General features: G+C 51.2%; 2 protein-coding genes across 2 annotated transcripts in view; one reads left to right on the top strand and one right to left on the bottom strand.

Annotated features, from left to right (window-relative positions):
- The window catches only part of TMEM163 (transmembrane protein 163), a gene marked incomplete at both ends in the record, with an annotated part of 232,271 nt that extends 224,626 nt beyond the window's left edge, over positions 1–7,645 (top strand). The window contains 2 exons of the mRNA XM_084255855.1: positions 6,457–6,598; positions 7,585–7,645. Coding sequence (XP_084111981.1) covers positions 6,457–6,598; positions 7,585–7,645 — 203 coding nt within the window. The remainder of the gene's footprint in view (positions 1–6,456; positions 6,599–7,584) is intronic.
- A 7,338-nt stretch (positions 7,646–14,983) lies between these two features.
- Positions 14,984–18,347, bottom strand: part of MGAT5 (alpha-1,6-mannosylglycoprotein 6-beta-N-acetylglucosaminyltransferase) — a 196,558-nt gene continuing 193,194 nt past the window's right edge. The window contains exon 16 of the mRNA XM_084255260.1: positions 14,984–15,360. Within this exon, the coding sequence (XP_084111386.1) occupies positions 15,162–15,360 (199 nt within the window). The 3' untranslated portion in view covers positions 14,984–15,161. The remainder of the gene's footprint in view (positions 15,361–18,347) is intronic.

Raw genomic sequence — 18,347 nt, 5'->3', positions numbered from 1 at the left:
ATCACCTGTGTGCATGTGTGGACAAGGCCAAAGATTGGGGATTCTATGATCTGACATGCTAGCAGTTGACTCCTACTATGGGCAAGATCAGAATTGCTTGCAGTGTCTTATCAGAAACAGATTCCTGGGCCTCACCCTTAAAGATTCTGATTCTGGGGGTTTGAAGTGTAGCTCAGGAAATCAATTTTTATACCAGCACCCCAGTCCATGTGACACACACTGAGGTTTGGTGCTGCCTGCATGGCCAATCCGAGGGATCATAATTGTGTCACACGAGGGAAGGGGACCCTGCAGTGTCCACTGCTCCCACGGGCCATTTGGATCAACTTAAAATCCTTCTTCAGTGGCCACTTCCAGCAGATTCTGCTGTAATATCTGTCCTTTCAGTGTAGTCTTTCTCCCTGGGTTGTGCATCCATTAGCCTATATGAAAACAGAGCTTTTTAAATAGTAGAAGATCAGCTGCTAGGGTTGAGCCCTCTTCTGGCCTGCTCTTCTGTCAAGCAACATGAAAGCCCCTCTGTGTGTATCACATTGCAAAGAAACCCAGTCCATCTCCCCAAGTTCCAGGATGAACCCTGAGGTTGTCTTCCTCCTTTCTGGGATAAGTCAGGATAGAGCTGACATCAGTACCTCCATTTGCTGCTGTAGTGCATAATGCTGCAGTGGCATCAGACCAGGAGTTTCTATGGAGCTCCTGTGTGCCAGGCATGATGCTTGGTGCCACCTGCTGGGAAGCTAGTTCCTGATGAAGGTTGGCATGAAAGTGTGCTGGTCTTCCAGCCTGCCAAGCTAATGCTGAATCAGAATCTCCCCTCTTAGGTGTCTGTCCTATTGCTGTGACAATCCTGTCTGGTCCCCAAAGGTGGGGCTGCAACATAGTTGAATGACCCCTCTGCTGCAAATGCGTAACTCCTACCAGAGCTGAGTCTACGGACACTGTTTGTCCCATGAGAATGATGGCAGCAGGCAGGTATAGCAGGAATCTGTGGGTAGTTTCCCTCAAGCCAATCCTAATATATTGTTCTGCCAGACCTTGGCCCGGGGAGAGGGCTCCGTCCTATCTGGGAAGAAGTTCATTCACCATGATTTTTGTGTTCTGGTAGTTCTAACCTGAAAAAGAATGTGCCTCCTTTGACCACGGTGTCTTCCTTAGGGACAGCCAGCAAGGGGGTGATTGTGCCAGAGCTGAAGTCTGCGTTGGCCTGCGCCACTGGGTGTTTATGTGTGGATTTTCCTGCCACCTTTGAGGTTCCTTCTTGTTTCTCTCAGGGACACGGCTCTGCCGGGGGCCCTTTAGGCCTGACTGGAGCCGAGGATGTGGCTTCTCCAGCTGTGTGCTGTGTGCCCCCGTTTCACTTACCTTGAGACATGGGGGGTTGAGGAGTGGGAGGAGAGGCCTAGGGGAGGCACCACTTAGCACTGGTCAGCACTGCTTCCCTGGGTTCTGGGTGAATCCAGGGGGTCTTCTCTTAGTCCCCACACAGATTCCTAAGTCACAAAGTTCCCTGGCTGGCAGAATGTTGGATTTTTTTTTTTTAAGATTTATTTAATTATACATACAAGAGCTGGGGTGTAGACCAGAGATGCGGGGATGGGGGGGGGTGAGAGGATTCACCAAAGACAGAGTGGGGAACAGAACAGGCGGATCTACTGAAATACACTGCTGAGGGAGCAGCGGGCGAGTCAGGAGAGGTCTGCTGCGCCATGTGGGTCAGCTCTCCGGCCGGGGATCGAACTCGTGCTGCAGTGGCTGCGGAAAGCTTCATCGTGCTGAGACTTAACTCCGTGCACCTCCAGGGAGGCCCAGAATGTCCGATTTTTTAAAAAAATTATTCAGTTGTCCACAGTCAAGACACACGCTCACTGGGAGCTTGAGTGTGGACCCAGAAATCAGACCTTCTCTAAGGTCTGTCCCCCTTCCCACCCTCAACTGTGGGCTTGACCCCCTTCTAGAATAATGGCCCTCTGTCCCGACTTAATTTTTTACTTAATGTTATAGATGTTCCAGGTACGGACTTTCTATTTAGGCGTCACTGTTACAGCTACACATTTTATGTGGTGTTTAGCGACAGTCCCCACAATGTGTTTTTCCAGTGAAATGCCTTTGGACTTCATGATTTTTAAACACATCAGCAGCATTTGAAACAGGAAGAAGTGGGTAGACTAAGTGAAAATTGTTTCACAAACAGGTGGAGGCAGGAAAGGGTTTTTTGTCCATGGGAATGTGGTCACAGGAGAGCCCGGGGTGCCTGGGGAGAGCAGCGTGAGGTGTGTGTGAGGAAGGGGCATGTGGGGAGCCCTCCTGAGGGCAGAGGCAGAGCATGCAGGAGTTTCGGGAAAGGTAGGGATTTTGGATGGTTCGCTAAATATTGAAATAGACAAGGTAACATGATGGATGTTGTAAAGACGCTCCTGGTGTCTTGGTGGAGGAGAGGGAGGCAGGAGCTTAGGAGGGAACGAGGTGGTGGTGGCGGACTTGGAGGGACATGAGGAAATGTTAAGACTTGGCAGGGCTCAGGAATAGATGGGCCGTGGAGAGAGAGAGAGAGAAGAGAGCACCGTATTGCAGAGAACAAGGGCATCACCCCCTTCCCCAAGCTTGTTAGCCATCCGGACCCCGGGGGGGGCAGGGGGGGGGATTAGCATGCTCTGCAAGCCCTTGCTTGGTGGGCGTGTCAGCAAAATATGCTGCAGTAATTACAGCCTCCTGCTAATTGTATTGTCTGGGATCCTAGTTTTACTCATTCATTGATTAGCAGAACTAGGGAACAGTCTGTAATTATCTCCTCTCTGTTCTTCCCTCACTTTGGCGGAGGGGCAGGGTGGGGGTGGGGGACAGCTTTGACTGTCATTAATATTGTGGGTTCTCTGAGGACCAACTCTGGAGTGTACCCCCTAGGAATGCCCCTCTGGAGGCAGAGCAGGGTGGTGGGTGGGATGGGGGTGAGACAAATGCTTTTATCTGCACGAAGCATGCCAGTTCTGGGAGCGGGTCTTACCTGTCCCAGCACGGGTGGCTGCTTCCCACGCTGGAGCTGTGTGTGAACTGGGTCAAGGCTGACTCCCCGGGGCCTCTGTGGCTGGATCTTGCCCTTACAGTCAGGAAGCACATCTTCAGAGAAAGGGCACAGCAGGCTGTGGGCAGATTTCCAGTGTGCTCCTTAGTGCAGTAAGTCTCGTCTAATTCGGTTTGGTCAGTTTGAATCCCCAGTCAACACCAGGACCAGGCAGTTGGCTTTGTATTATTTAAGGCAAAATGGTTTTGCACAACAAGTTAATAGTACAAGTTGAACAGGAAGACTGTGAAAAGGTGCCTGGGCTGTGTACGGAACTAGGGACCGGGCCTGGGCTCCAAGGTGGCCAGAAACTTCACAGTTGAGAGACCTGGACTCAGTCCTCTCACACCCTTACGATTCTTAACTACCAAGAGTCTATAATGATTTCCAAGCACATGAAAAACTTTTAAAAGCAATTTTCTGTATAAAATGTGCTTAATTATAGAGTGTTTACCTAAGACTTCTTGACTGGAGGCTCAAATCAGGACACACTCAGACATGGTTTTATGCTCTTAAATGGAGAGCAGCATTTATTCTTTACAATAGCTCTGTGTTTTGAACTGAGGGGACAGGACCCAGCATGTAGGTCTGGGTCGGTGGTGACCAAACCCCAGAGGTGTCCTACATTGGGCGAGGCTGTAAGTTCAGGCGTCTTCATGTGGGATGATCGTGGCCAGGAAGGCTCTGAAGGATGAGGCGGAACAGACACGAGCTGGTCCTCCAGTCCCTGTGCTCATTTGTGCCAGTATTCCCAGGCAGGCTGGTGAGGTAAAGCTGCGGTAGGTCAGGCTCCGTCATAACCCAAGGTGAGAGGAGCTGAGCAGGTGGGAGGCTTCTTCTGGAAACAGGTGGAGGTGCCAGGCGTCCATCAGCTGTGAACTCCCAGGAGCCTGCTTCCTGGCCTTGGCTGGTGACTCGGTGGAGCTGCGTGGCCCTCTAGTGGCTGACGGGGGAACCTCATGCACATTCAGCATTTCTGAGCGTCCCTTAAACTGAGGGCTCCGCTTGTGCCCATGACAAAGCCTGGGGCATTTGGCCACCTCCTTTGTCTCTTTTAGCCACTCCAAAACAAAATCTCCCTCCCCACCCCCAAACTTTGAGAATGCCAGAGAAGTGAACCTCAACCCAGGTAACATGACAAGACGAGTGGCCTCTGTTGATGCTTTGGTGGATTTTTATTTAAAAGGGTTGTGGGTTTTGATCGCGCCTGTTAGAACAGGATTCAAGACAGCCAGAGGTGAGAGGGTGAACACCATTTCGCACAATGGGAAGTATGACCTTGAGATGGGAGAAACAGAAGGGAGACAGTCTTACCCTTTTCAGAGTGGACATCATCCCCCTACTTTGGGAGGCATGGAGGCCATGACTGTGGACGGAGTGGAGAGAGGAACGTTTCAGGGTGTGCTACGCAAGGGGCGGAGGAGGACTCGGCTGAAACATTGTGGCCGCAGCTGGGCAGCTGTGCTCTGAAATCACATTAGGGTTTAGGAGTCGGCCACATGAACTGCATGCGGAGTGAAGATGGAATGTACACTGGGCTCATTTCTTCACTGTGCAGAGGTGAGTGAGCAGGGAGGAACCACAGAAACAGATTCCACAAGGGCCCAGGCTGCCTGCAGGGTTAGAGGTAGAAAGAAGACATGGAGTACTGGCTTTGAGACCAGGGCTAGTTGCATATTGAGTGTCTGCAGTCACTGCTTCAGCCCTCCCCTTCCCCCCAGGACACCTGGAAAAAGCTCGGTATCAGACTGGCTGGCAGAGGTGGTCCTAGTGAGTGATAGTGGATGTGGGAGAGGTTGGCCAGATAGACATGGGAGGGCATGTAGAGTCCCCACGTGGCACATCTTTCAGTCCCGGGGTCCCCCCACCATATTATCTGGGTTGGTCCTTAGCAGATACAACTTCTAGGTGGGAGGAAAATGCCAATGTTTGCTTTTCCAAGCCCATCTCCCCTTTATTAGGTAAAATTAAGCTGTAAGGATTCACCCTTGCAAAAAGGGCCTCCGAAAGGATTGGGGAGCCCAAGTCACACTCCAAAGCCCCTCTTGGTGGGTGGCAGTCTCCACAGAGTTCATGAAAAGTGTCAGCCTTGCTCTGGGACTTGGAAAACAGTAAGGAAGACAAAATCATTATCCTTAAGCTGACATTTCTAGTGGGAGAGAGGTTTGTAGAAAGAAAAATGGTAAAATTAGGTTGTAAAGTGAAGAACTATCAAGAAAAGTGGAGTAGCAGTGAGGACAAGGGGATAGGAAGGTGGGACTGGGGTAGGCAGGCAGTCATAGGAGACCCAGGAGGAGAGGCACAGGCTCATGGGTGGTGAGTCCAGAGGCCCTGTAGCAGGAGTGCAGCGAGTAGTAGGGTGAGGGTCGAGAAGCAGGCAGGGCCAATCAGATGCAGAGTTGGGATAGTATTCGGAATTGGGCAGCTTTTCTCTTGGTTTTGGCTGTTTACTTCCCAAGATCCCCGTGTTCCCTTGCTGCTGGTGGATTGTGAGGCACATAGGGGTGGTGGTGAATAGGCTACTGTAGCAGTGCAGGTGAGGGGTGGTGAGAATGAATTTTGGAGGTAACAGTGGATTAAGGCTAATGTTTGGAGTTCAGAAGAGGTATGGATTATGTAGGCGCAAGTGCCCTGGGACCGAAGCAGCCCAGTTGCTGGGTCATCATGACCCTGAGGCAGGTGAGAAACGTGGCTTGCGCCACAGCGAGACCCCTGGGAGCCGCTCCAAAGCCTCACCTTCCTGAGAGGGTCCCAAATGAAGTGACATGAAAGGTGATGGTGTCTATGAACTGCAGTTTTGTTTTCATAGTCATTCTGCAAACAGTTAAGTGTAGACATTGCACTTCTCTTCCTGGAGAGTGAAAATTCTCAGGTGACTCAAGGAGGCTCTGGTGGGAAAAGAATGTGGGTTCAGGTAGAAACCCAGCCCTTCCCCTCTCCGTTGCATAACTTTGGTCAGTTCATTTAACCTCACTCAGTTTAACTTTTTTTATATGTAAAAAGAGGATACTAATCTGACTCTAGAGGATTGAGAATATCCCCCGCTTGGTACAGTGCCCAGCAAACATGCAACAGATTTGAGTCCCCACGTGTGTGAACACCTCCTGTGGGCCAGGCACTGTCCTGGACCCTGCGGGCTCCAGAGAGATGGAAGGGCCTGCATTCTGGTGGGCATGGGAGAGAGGGTCAGTGACACATGCTGTGTGAGAAGGGGACAGGGTGATGGCTCTAGTGACACTGGAGCAGACTTGACCAGGTGTCTCAGGTGGTGGCTGTTACCTCTTTCGGAGAGGGTACCGTCCTTCCTGTGTGTGCTCTGGAATGTGGAACATTTGGGTAGTTTTCTTGGTGGTGAAGACAGTTCCCTTGACACTGCCATGTCTCTGCTTCTCTTTCAGGATTTAACTCCCTGGTGGGGGGTGTCATGGGCTTCTCCATTCTTCTGAGTGCAGAGGTCTTCAAGCATAACGCAGCAGTCTGGTATCTGGACGGCAGCATCGGCGTGCTCATTGGCCTCACCATATTTGCCTACGGCGTCAAGTAAGGGCCTGAGCTCATCTTTGCCTCCCTGGCAGCCAGAAGGGCTGCCTTTTCTAGCCAACAGTCACGTCCCCTACCTTTGACCCTTCTGAACTTGGGTGAGGCCAGCCAACTGGAAAAGTTCCCAGCCAGGGATTAGATATTCTGTGACTGACACCGAAGTGAGGCAGCGACTTTGACAAAAGCCGTAGGCTGTAGGTCAGAGAGGCCTCCTTTTTGGTGCCGGGCTTTATAATTTACTGAACAGTCCTGTCTTTATCCCTTCGTCCTTGAAGACCTGTACCCCTCCTTTCTCTACAGTTACAATGTACTAGGTAGGCAGCTTTGGGGAGTGGCCTGACTCTGGGTCCCCCCACTTTCAGACTTGTCAGTGCAGAGGAGTCGCACTGAGCCCCAACACTGAGGAAGTGTATACAGGTGTCACTGGCTACAGCTGAAATCCAGGCTGGAGTGGGCTTTTGGGAAAACTATTTCAAAAGTCCTGAGCTTTTAAATGTTAAAACTCTTCTTGTCTTGGAGGCCTCCCTGGTGGCCTAGGGGTTAAGTCTCAGAGATATCACCATTGTGGCCTACGTCTGATCCCCAAAGCAGTGCCACCACTTTGGAAATAGTTGAGATGCTGGGTAACTATGACATCAAGTCCTACAGTGGAGTGTTATTCAGTCATAAAAGGAATGTAGCATGATCCCTGTTACAGCATGGATGAGCCTCCAAACGATTATGACAAGTGAAAGAAGTCAGTCATGGGTGGAATAATTTCACTTAGAGGAAGTTGCCAGAGAGCCTGGAAGTAGATTTAGTGGTTGCCAGAGGAGGTGGGGAGGGGAGAATAGGGATTGACCAGATTTGGGGTTTCTTTTAGAGATGGTGGTTGATAGAACCAGGAATCTACTAAAATCCACTGGTCTGTGCCCTTCAGGAGGGTGAATTTTATGCTAATTCGTGTGTGTGTATATACTGAAAGGCCATCTGTCTGGTCCTTGCAGACTCCTCATCGACATGGTGCCCAGGGTGAGGCAGACACGCCACTACGAGATGTTTGAGTGAGTGGGGCAAGAACCAGCTGCTCCGTCGCGCAGGACGAGAGGTTTTCTACACAGGCAGACGGTGCCAATATTTACCTGAACATCCAATTTCTTTTCTGGAACATTTGTGCTCATGGGAAGGAGGTCTGCCCAGCAGGTGGGTCTGCACGGCTCCCCCTCAAACACATGAGGGCAGCGCACAGGAGGGGAGACTGGTTGCCCCATCTCCAGCCGGCAATGACCTTTTGAATCTCTTGGAGTAAGGAGCCTCGTGGGTAGGATAAGATCTCTGCTTGGCAGAAAGCTGCTCTGCGGTGCTTTCGGCCTGGAATGGACAGCGACTGACCAGACCCACCTCCTCTGGGCGCCCCCCTCTTTTCTCCTGGCAGCCTCTAAGGGAAGACCCTTTCCATACCCAGAACCATCAGTATAGATCACTTCCTAATTTCTATCAATGTATTTCATTAGTTTCATACTGTTTTACTAAACCTAAATCTAAACAGGTTTGTTCAAAAGGAGACCATTCTATTTTTAAAGTCCTTAGTGATATACATGTAGGAGCTTTGCATGGATGAGCTAAGCACATGACCCTTTCTTGAACATTGAGAACCCGAACATACATGTAAAAAAAGGATCCATTTTTGAGACATGCGAAACTACAGTTATTTGTAATAAATAATTATATAATCTATCCTTAGACGCATATATCTATATGCTGTGTTAAGTGGTAAAGGCACATTACGGTCGTTAGAGATGGCGCACGCCTCTGTAAGGACCAGATGTTCTCAGTTTATGTAATGCTCGGTGTAGAGTCCACCAAGATGTCCCCCCCGAACACAACATTCTGTACCTCTAGCACTGCTGCTTGTCCCGGCGACAGTGTCTGACCAATAAACACCTTTACCTGTTTTGTATGGTACAGTGAGGTTCTCTTGGAGAGTTGTCACTGGCAGGTTTTCTGTTGTGGCTGAAGGCTGGGGTGGGGTGGCTGCAGTGGGGGGGGGGGCACAGGGAGTGTGAGTGGAGACTCGAATGCCATGGTGATGGGCTTAGAGGCCCAAATGGGGTAGGTGCCCACTTGTGCCCCAGGCTTCACCCCTGCCTCTGTGCCACCTCACCCACCCGTTTCAGGTGGTTTGTCATAAGAGGTCACTGACCTTATTTCACTCTGATGCTTTCGGTGAGGCTCCTCCTCCAAGCATCTTGCGTGTTCTATGGGATGGCCACTTGGTACAAGGGAAAGTCTAGGAAATGCAAGATTCAATTTTTCTCCCCTGAAGTTTTCCTCATTGGATTTGACACCGGGGAGGCTACTGTATAGCACACTTACAAACAATGAGTGCATGACACTTGTGTGTCCCACCAAACACTACGGGTACCACCCACGTGGTGTGCTATGGGCAGTGGGCAGGTGCCCTGCGGGCCTCAGAGCCTGGGCCTCCAGATAAGCCCGTGTGGGCACAGACTCACCCCTTGTGTGCATGGGGGTGGGAGGGGGGGCCCTGTTCCAGGTCTAATAGATCCCCAGATAGCCTTTTAGGGACTATCTTACTAGTACATTCTTAACGACTTTGAAACATTCTGATATAGTACACAATTATCTAAAAAAAATTCAAAGGCCAGCAATCCACAAATTCAGCTCCCTGCTAGGTGAATGTAGGGCAGAAAGTGCTCTGAAGTGGTTCCTGGTGATGTGTGTAGGGAACTTTCACCCCACAGGAAAACCTTGCCCCTTCCACTCCTTAAACGTACCTTCCCATCAGCATTTGCAGCACTTTCAAAACGATGTAATGTGGTCCGTGGACACCAGCAGGACAGTGGCCGAGCTTTGTTCCGTAGGTGACCCTGCTCCCCAGCCCCCTTCCCCCAAAAATCACTTCCACCTGTCACACAAGAAAAATTTATTGAAAAATAAAGTTCTCCCTAGTTTTCTCTACAACAGTGGAAAACAAAGCAGTGCTCTCTATGCCGGTACAGTACATTTGGACAGCGACACCTTATTTGCAGAGTCCTGCACTACTTAACCCCAGAAGTGAACAGTAGAAAGTGGTTGTACCAGGAGCTGAAGACAGACGCAAACAGCCATTAGCCTAAAGACATCAAGGTTGTGACAGCAGCTACAGAAGCAAGGACATCACCATCTCCTTTGGCATCGATTGTTCCGTGATTGCCCTGTTAATACTGGGGCAGTGAGCAAAATGCTGCTCAAGTGTTCTCCATCTCCGCTTTGGCAGAGCTGGCAGGCTGTGCTAAGGTTCCAGTGAGGCCGCTCCACCTCCCGCACCTGGAGTGCTCCCTCATGCCACCCACCGAAGGGCCACCCATGCGTGAGCATATGGCCCCCCCTTCCACCCCTCACCAGCTGTGTGACGGAGGGTGTGAGGATCTTAAGGCTGCACAAAACCTGGGGATTGGGGGGGGTGATGCTTAAAAGAAGGTAAATTTCAAACTTACATCCACAGAAGACGACTACTGATTCAGTTGAAGAGGATCCAAAGGAACTTGAAAAAGATACTGGAGTCTAGCAAATTTCTCCATATTCCACAACTATAATCTATCCAGTTAGGCCGAGACAGGACAGGAGACAGAACTCTAGATATTAGGGAAGAGGCTGAATGCCCAATCATACAAAAAAGTGAACTGGTATTTTTGGTGATCAGGAAAACATCACTGAACCTCTGAAGGGTGCTGCACCCCTCCCACCCCCACCCGGAGGGAGTCTTGGCTGGGCTTTGGGGAGCTGGGTCTTCTCTGGGACGAGGACCAACAGAAATAAGTGACAGCTAACCAGCCCAGGAGTCTGGTCCCTGAGGATTGGTCTGTGGAGGGGCCTCCCTGGCCAGCAGGGGACAACAGAGGGACTTCCTGGGAAAGGCAGACACTCCACTGTTTATTCTTTTTAAATAAAAAACAAAGTCATATTTCAGAGGACCATAATTAACTCTGATTTTCAGGGTGTATCAGAACTCAATTTGTGGATTAAAAAGTTTTGCAAAGACAAACCCAGGAGTCATCCAGAAGACCTCCATGGGGTGAGGGCCAGTATGTGGCCAAAGGCCACCCTTTTTTTTCATTGCCAGTTTACAAATTCTTGAGCCTGCTTTCAACTGGCATATTTTCAAATCAGTCCATTCAGGGATACAGCAATGTTCCAACCAGCAGGGTGGGCACGGAACATGAACATCTTAAACCAGTAATTCCTGTGCTAGTACATCACTTTGGAATGATATCTCCATGTAGATATTACTCAACAGGTAGGGTGTGAGCTCAGCTCTGTATTTCTCAAAGTGTATGAAATTCTAATGATGATAACAATATTAACATTGACTAGGCTTACTATGTGCCCGACACTGCTAAACACTGAATCCTCACAAAAACCCTAAGTGCTAAGGACAAAGCTAGGGCAATTTATTTCTGCATCCAGACTATACAGCTAATTTGGCCTTTTGCTATAAAAAATGTGACTGTCCATTGCTGTTGAAGCCAACAAGTACGAAAAGAACTTAGCCTCAGCCTTTAGGTAGTTCCCACTTTCCTAAAAAAGCAGGAGTCTATGTCTATCTACCTCTTCACGCGAAGGTGCTCTGCAGCCCCACAGGGATGAATGGGATTAGAAAGAAGCCAATATGGAGCTTCCAATACTTTTAAATAAATAAAACAATCCAGGCTTGGGATATCACACACAACAGAGCCCGTCGTTAACAAAATAAACCTTTTTTAAAATCAAGAATTTGGGGGGAATGTGGGTGGGTGGCGAGGTCCGGGGTGGCCTGCCTTGGTCGGTCTAGAACGCACAAACCCGCCTAAACAGCACACGGTTTCGGTCCAACCGGAGGCATTTACGCGGTCACTACCAGAGAGCTGCACTGGGGCTCTGCTCCCAAAGGGAGTCGCCACTAGTAAGTCCTGCGCTCACCAAGTTAACAAAAAAGGGGGGGTTCATGATCTTTCCCCTGTATGATGCTAACTAGATAGTGCTATTAGGCCAGTGCTGCTTATGAGCTCAGCTGGGCCTGCTCCCCTTCAGTGCAACCCCGCAGATAGGGCTGGTCTGCCCCAGCCACACCTCCCAAGTGCCTGGGTGGCAGCCAGTGCCGGCCCCCAGGCACTTGGCAACCAGCAGTCCCCAGATGCACCCAAAGGCATGGGTGAGCAGCTGAGGAGAGCGTGGCTGGTCTGGAGGAAGCCAGCCCTTCTCTTGGGGTTCTCATGGCACGTGGGGTATATGTGTACGTATACTGTGGCATGGAGGGCAATTTTGATGCCCGGTCTGAGCATCTGCAGTGACAAAAAACATGTCCTCTCTCCAAGCTGGAGAAATCTTCCCTCAACAGCAGCCAGATTCTAAAAACCAACCCCAAAGGAAAGTGAAAAGGCACATCAGAGAAATAATAAATATCAAACAAACAACTCCTAGTATTTCCAAACATACAGCACACACCAAAAGCAAACTATGAGCAGTGACAAAAACCCCATCTAAGCAAAAACGCAAAAAATGTCTCCACTTTCACATGTGCAAATCAAATCACATACACGGAATCAATGAGGTGTTTACTGGCATAAAAAGTAGTGTTTCCCCTTTCACGAGTAAAAACTGGTTTTACTCTTGAAAGCATGTATTTCTCAAGGGAACATTTTCTCCCTTCATTACTTTTTTTTCCCCTCGTTTTTAAAGAGTTTAGGATTATAATGGGGGAAAATTCCAATTTCCACTTCGGAAAAATATGCACAACAAAAAACAAAACAAAACAAAAAAAAAACAAACCCTTGAACACCAGGCAAGATGCCCTCCTAGCACAGGAGCTGTGCTGCTGCCGAAGGATTTCTTTTCCTGCAGCAGTGTCAGTCACAAGTTGGTTAAGGATTCTTTTAAGATGGGCACAGGCAAATCACTGGAGGCCCCCAGCCCACCCGGAGAGGGGCCTTCCTCCGGGGCAGGCAGGAACCCTTTCCTGGAAGCCCTTCCCCAGGCTCCTCCCTTGGGCCAAGCGTGTGGGGCCGGGGAGCCAGATACATTCCCGGTTGCCACCGCTCTTCATAATGCCCGTAGCAACTGGAGTGTGGGCTGGTTTGCCCCCGGAGCAGCAGCCCTGCCAGCAGAGCTGCGACCAGTATGGAACTAGACAAAGCGAGAGGGACTTTGTAAAAGTGCTCTGCTCAGCGGCCTGGCCCGAGAGCCCTGATGTGAGAAGAGGAAAGGATGGATGGAAAGGAGGCGAGGCCCTGAGCTCAGGGGCAGCCAGTAAACACCGCCTGTTACTTCTGGAACACAAGGCAGGCATAGCTTCTTTCTACAGAAAGTCGTTTTCCAGCAGCTTCCTTGTCTTCTGAGTCCCCGTGCTTATTTAAACAGCTCTCTGCTCAAAGGGCTCCTCCAGCGGGGCTTGGGAAATAGCCTCCGTCTGGAAGCTCCCCCTGCTGGGCCGATGCCTGCCTGACACGTTCAGGTTGGAAGCTATCAGCAGAGCCCAGGAGAGGGCAGAAGCAGCCCAGGAATTGCATGCAGGCCTGGGAGTGCAAGCAAATTTTCCACAACCAGGGGTGCAGCCAAGAGGGCCATTCATGGGGAAAAGCAGTTCCTAACAGCATGGAAAGCTTAGTGGTTTCTCCTCCTACTGCAGGAAACTGCCCTTGCAAAGATTAAAACACCACATTCACTCTCTCTCTCTCTCTCTCTCTCTCTCTCTCTCACACGCTCTGCAAGTTCACACACACACACATACCCATCACCAAGGTTTCCTTTGGACTACACCCTTTTTGTTGCTGGGCCTCCGCAGAGGCTGGTCTCAGGCAGTTTGTGAGGGGCCCCTGCACCCATCAGCGCTCAGGGCGGGGGCCTCCCCATCAGTACTCTCCCTGACACAAGGTCTTGGGGAGATCCTGGCTGCCCTCCCTCCCCCCTAGGATTGGAGGTACAATCTAGTGAAGGTCTACTAAAGAAAGGCTTGCCGGGCATTTGCTACCACCTATGCACCAGGGGATAACTGAGAAGCAGCAGGCAGAATCTACCTTCCCCTACCTTAAGAATCCACCTCCCTATGGTCTTCCCAAAGCCGAATTCCTCCTTGAGCTTCACTTCCCAAAGGCCTACCTCTGCCATTAGCCTTGCCTCTCTTCTGCTCCACTGCTTGCCCAGTGCAAGGAAGCACAGGGCTGCCGGTGGCGCCGAGCGAAGTACCCAGTGAGCAAGGCACTCAAGACCCCTGGAGGGCTCGGTGGGCCAGGTAGTAGCTTGGAATGGGGACATTCTGCAAGAGAGAGAAGAGGGTCCACTCTTACCAGTATCAAGAGACTGGGGCGGCACTCACACAGCACTGACGCAGTGCTTGGTGAAGGGGGTGCACTGGGATTCCAGGGTTCCAGGGAGGGCCAATCTGTCAGCTCAATGCCCCTCAGAATATTCGCGCTTGGAGTAAAAGTCGGCATCAGACTCCCACCCTTGGCGGGCCACACCCACACCTCCAGGTGAACACTAGGCCAGCACCGCATTCACCCCGACCTGCCCTGCTCTCCCCCTCACCCCCCAGCCAACATCAAGTGCAAAGCGGGTCCTAGATTCCTGGACTTCAGTGACGGGGCCAGCTGCAGTCTTGTCAGAACCCCAGTTCAATGAGAACCCTCCGGGGGACTAGTGAGCAAGATCTGCAAGCTCAAGATAACTCATAGCTCTGTGTCTCTCCCCTCGTCCCTCCTGGGGCACGGAAGGGAGGTCCGATTTACTACACATTGGCAAATGTCAACTCCCCGCCACCGCATTTTTTCCTAAAGGAAGTCTAACCGAAATTAGGACCAAAGTGTGTCGGGGGTGGGGGGCGGGCAGAGAGAGAAAAGGAGACTCTCTCACTGCAAAGCAGCCCCATCTTTGGTCCCTGGCCGGGCTCTCTGGACAACACTGGCAGGTCCCCCACCCCAGGGATTCCTGTCCTCTAGCTGCCATCTGTCATGCCACACATGACTTCCTGTTGCTGCCCCACCATCACTTAGAGGAGTGAGGTCCCCACAGCTGCCCTCAAGAGTGCCAGCAGCCCCCCAGCACAGTCTCTCCCTCCTGCACCCCACCCGACGCAGACAGGGATATCATAGTGACAGTGGATGGTGAACAGTGGAAAAATCAAAGAAGAAACAAGAATTGTGATCACTCCCTTTGCCCTCCCGCCACCCTCCCCCAAATAAATAAGTTAATGGGTTTAAGAATGTTCCCATATAGAGTTTCTCCAATCCGCTCAATTCCGTTTCTGGTTTTGTTTTGAAATAAATCTTGAGACTCTCTTTCTATCCTGGAGCAGCTGCGTCAAGAGTCTCCCGATAGTTTGTGCCAGGGAGAGGCCAGGCGCCGGGCCTGACATCTGCTCTGGTTTTCTTTTGGCGAGAACTCCACTGTGGTGCTGACCTCAGTAGGAGCAACACCAAATTGAAACCTTCCACCAAAATGTTCAGGCTCTGGCGAGAGTCCCTGGATGACTCGGAGCCCCCGGCTCGTCCCCCAGGGCTGGAGCCAATGTCTTTCCCAGCGGAGTGTGCTTGGAGCCGGCCTGCCGCTATAGACAGTCCTTACAGAGGGCGACCTGGCCCTTGATGAAGTCCCGGCAGGGGCAGATCCTCTGGTGTCTGGGGTGGGCGCCGGCACAGCTGAACAGCAGGAGGTCACCTTGAAACACACAGTGCTTGTACTTGGGGTCGAAGGAGGGCACCAGGATGTCCTTGGCCAGGTCTGAGCTTTGGCAGGTCACCTGGTACCTGAAGAGGGAGAGAAAGGCACAGGGGTTGGCGACGTGGGGCCTGTCCTTACTGGCTCCTTCAGCCCCCAGGGGGAGCTCCCTGGGTCTCCTGCTATGGAAATGAAGGGGCAGCCAGCCTCTGGCCCAGTCACTCTTGCCCCTAGGGATGCAGGACCGGGAAGGGTGGACATGAAAGCGGAGATGTGTGACACTTGTTTGTCATGAAGAAAAACTGGAAACAGCCTGAATACTCACCAAGGGGGGGACTGACTGAATAAATTATGACCCCTCAGTGCTTCAGGGCTCTGTGTGGCCCTTAAAAAGAATGAGGTAGAAATGCAAGCGCTTGAATGGAGAGGCCTGCAGCAGGATGGATGTACAGTGGGGGGGGGGGGGGTTGGGGGTGTGTGTGTGTGTGCGCGTGCGCATACATGTAATAAGGAAGGCTACACACTAAAGCCTAACAGTGGTTACTTCTGAGGAATGAGAGTAACAAAGATGCACATTATTTAAGTCTTTTCAAAAATTATGTTTAATATTTTTATTGCCCTCTTAAAAATCCCTGTTAAACGGCCTCAGTCTCCTGCAGGAAAGCAAGCATATGGTCTCCTGAGGGTGGGCGATGTCTAGGGGGACACTGACTCACTGGAGCTTTGCAGTCACCCTTTGGCCAGGCCTTCCCCTCCCCCCACCTTGGAGCTTAGTACCCGAGGCCTGCAGAGCAGGGTTCAGTATCTAGGCCCTGAGCTCAGGCCCTGTGCCCTTGTTCCCCTCTGCTGTCTCCCGGCAGCTGAAACTGTCTGTGGGCTGGAGACCCTTGTGGCTTCACTTTCGGAGGCGGGGACCACTGCCTGTGGTCCCCGTGGCCCCACCTGCCATGGTTCCCCCAGAACAATGCCTCACTAGGTGTTCAGCAGGCATTGTCTCACAGGCCAGGTGGGAACCAGTTCAAGGAGGAAAGCACAGCGGGGACCAGAGGGCCCTGGGTTTGAGTCCTGGTTTCATCTCGTATGAGCTGTGTGACCTGGGACGAAAGCCTGAGCCTCTCTGTGTCTATTTCCTCTTCTGCCAAATGGGGATAATCTTAACTCACAGGGGAGAGGTAGGAATTAAATTAGTGCTCACAGAGTACTTGGCAGAGTCTTTCTCTGGTAACTATGAATTAGTTACTGTAATTATTAATTAATTAATGGTAACTCTCACCATGATTGCAATCATGGCCACCATCCTTCTGACCACCCTGCCCTGGCAGTGCTGCATGGGCTGCTCTGCCTTCCTCCCTTGCCCGATGATATAAATTTACACCCATGCAACAGTCTCCATTTTGCTTTGTTTGTGGAAGCCTGTTCTTGCCAACAGGGAAGGGATCACACTGGGAAACTTGAGGTTTCCTGCTGCCTCTGGAAAGCTTCCAGTTGTTGGAGGGAAGCATCATACCCTCTCTTATTCTGCCTCTTTTTGTCATCCTCTGACTAACTGCCTGCGCCCTGCCTACTAAGGTTATCCTGGCAATTTCTCATTCATCTACTGGGGCTTCTGGTGAGTTCCCTGAAGGTGCCAGTGGGCTCAGTGTCCTGGTGGACAGTGGCACCACTGATCTTGTTCATGCAATCCCCAGAAACCTCTTGGCTCCTCTATTGTGCCCTGCCCCTCTTGTCTTGCCTTGCCAGCTGGGAGACAGATGCATGCACAGGGTCAAGGTCATGGACCATGAAAATGAGGCAGGAAATGGGGGTTTGTGGATTTCCTAAAGGAAAAATGAGTCAGGGAATTTAGGGTTTCTAGGTCCTTCACAGGATACCCTTAATAGCTTATCCAGAGGAAGGGGTATCAGAGTTCAATTGTGCATTAAAAGTTTGCTTTTTCATGTGGAATATGGTACTGGGGTAAGATTGATGTTCCTACTAATTATTTAGGTGAATTCTAGAAGGTTCTTTGCATCTGCCTTTCATACTGCTAAGCAAGAGGATGGATATATCTACAATGAATCTCAGAGCCCATGGCAGAGTAAAATTGTCCGGAGCCACAAAGAAACCCTCCTGTTCCTGGCCACGTGGACTCAGAGTCTGGACATAGCCCCCCAGACTGAGCACATGCACGTCTGTGAGCACACCTCAGTCAAGGCCGCAGAGGAAGCAGTTTGTGCAGGGATGATGTCCAGAGACCTCCCCCCAGCAAGAGTGCTCAAGCAGCACATGTTCGCTGAACCACAGTCTGTTTCCCAAAGGGTCAACTGGTGGGGCTGTGGGCACTCACAGCTCCGGCCAGTTCTGGACACCACCCAAGCTCCTAGTTTCCAGGGGGCTTTCCCTGCAGGTCCCCCATCCCTCAGCCCTGGGAAGTTAGGAAGGCTGCTCCACATCCTTGCAAAGAGTGAGTAAAACTCACTAGAAAGATGGGTGACCTACCCCAGTTGTACAGTACCCCAGAAACCAGTCTCCTCGGTCCAGTAAGCCTCAGTCCCTAACTGTGGCACTGGCCCTTTAAGGGTAGGCAAGCAGCTGCTGCAGCCTGTTCCTGCAGTGTCTGCCTCACACGCACTCACACACTCTTGCCCCCTTTCACACATCAACAGCCCTGCACTCATTCCCACACTCTCACACTCCCCCCGCCCCCCCCACCCCCGCCCTGCTCACACATACAGAGCTGCTTCCTCTCCGCAGGCCCCTGTGGTGCTGCCTCTCTCCTCCTTTTACAGGATGGGAGCTGGGGCTTCTGTTCAAATTTTATAGTTCTTGGAGAAGAATAAAAGGGCAAAGTTCCACCCCCCTTTCCCTGGGGCTGCCCATTCCCCCCAAAAGAGACTGACAGGATGGAGAGATGGAGGCAGGGCTGTGCCACCTGCTGGTCCTTGCATAGAGCGCCTCCCCTCTTGCAGCCTCTACTCACCCTGTCTCTGCCATGTCCCCACAAACACTCTTGCTAGCACTGTGACTCGGGGCCACTTCCCTTTTCTCAGGCACCACAGCACGCATCGATGCCATGGCTTACAATTCCCTCTTCAAA

The sequence above is a fragment of the Talpa europaea genome (assembly GCF_964194135.1).
Source record: "Talpa europaea genome assembly, chromosome: 1".
Taxonomy (NCBI): Eukaryota; Metazoa; Chordata; class Mammalia; order Eulipotyphla; family Talpidae; genus Talpa; species Talpa europaea.
The sequence above is the reverse complement of the archived record's forward strand: the minus strand, read 5'-3'. Positions and strand labels throughout refer to the sequence as shown.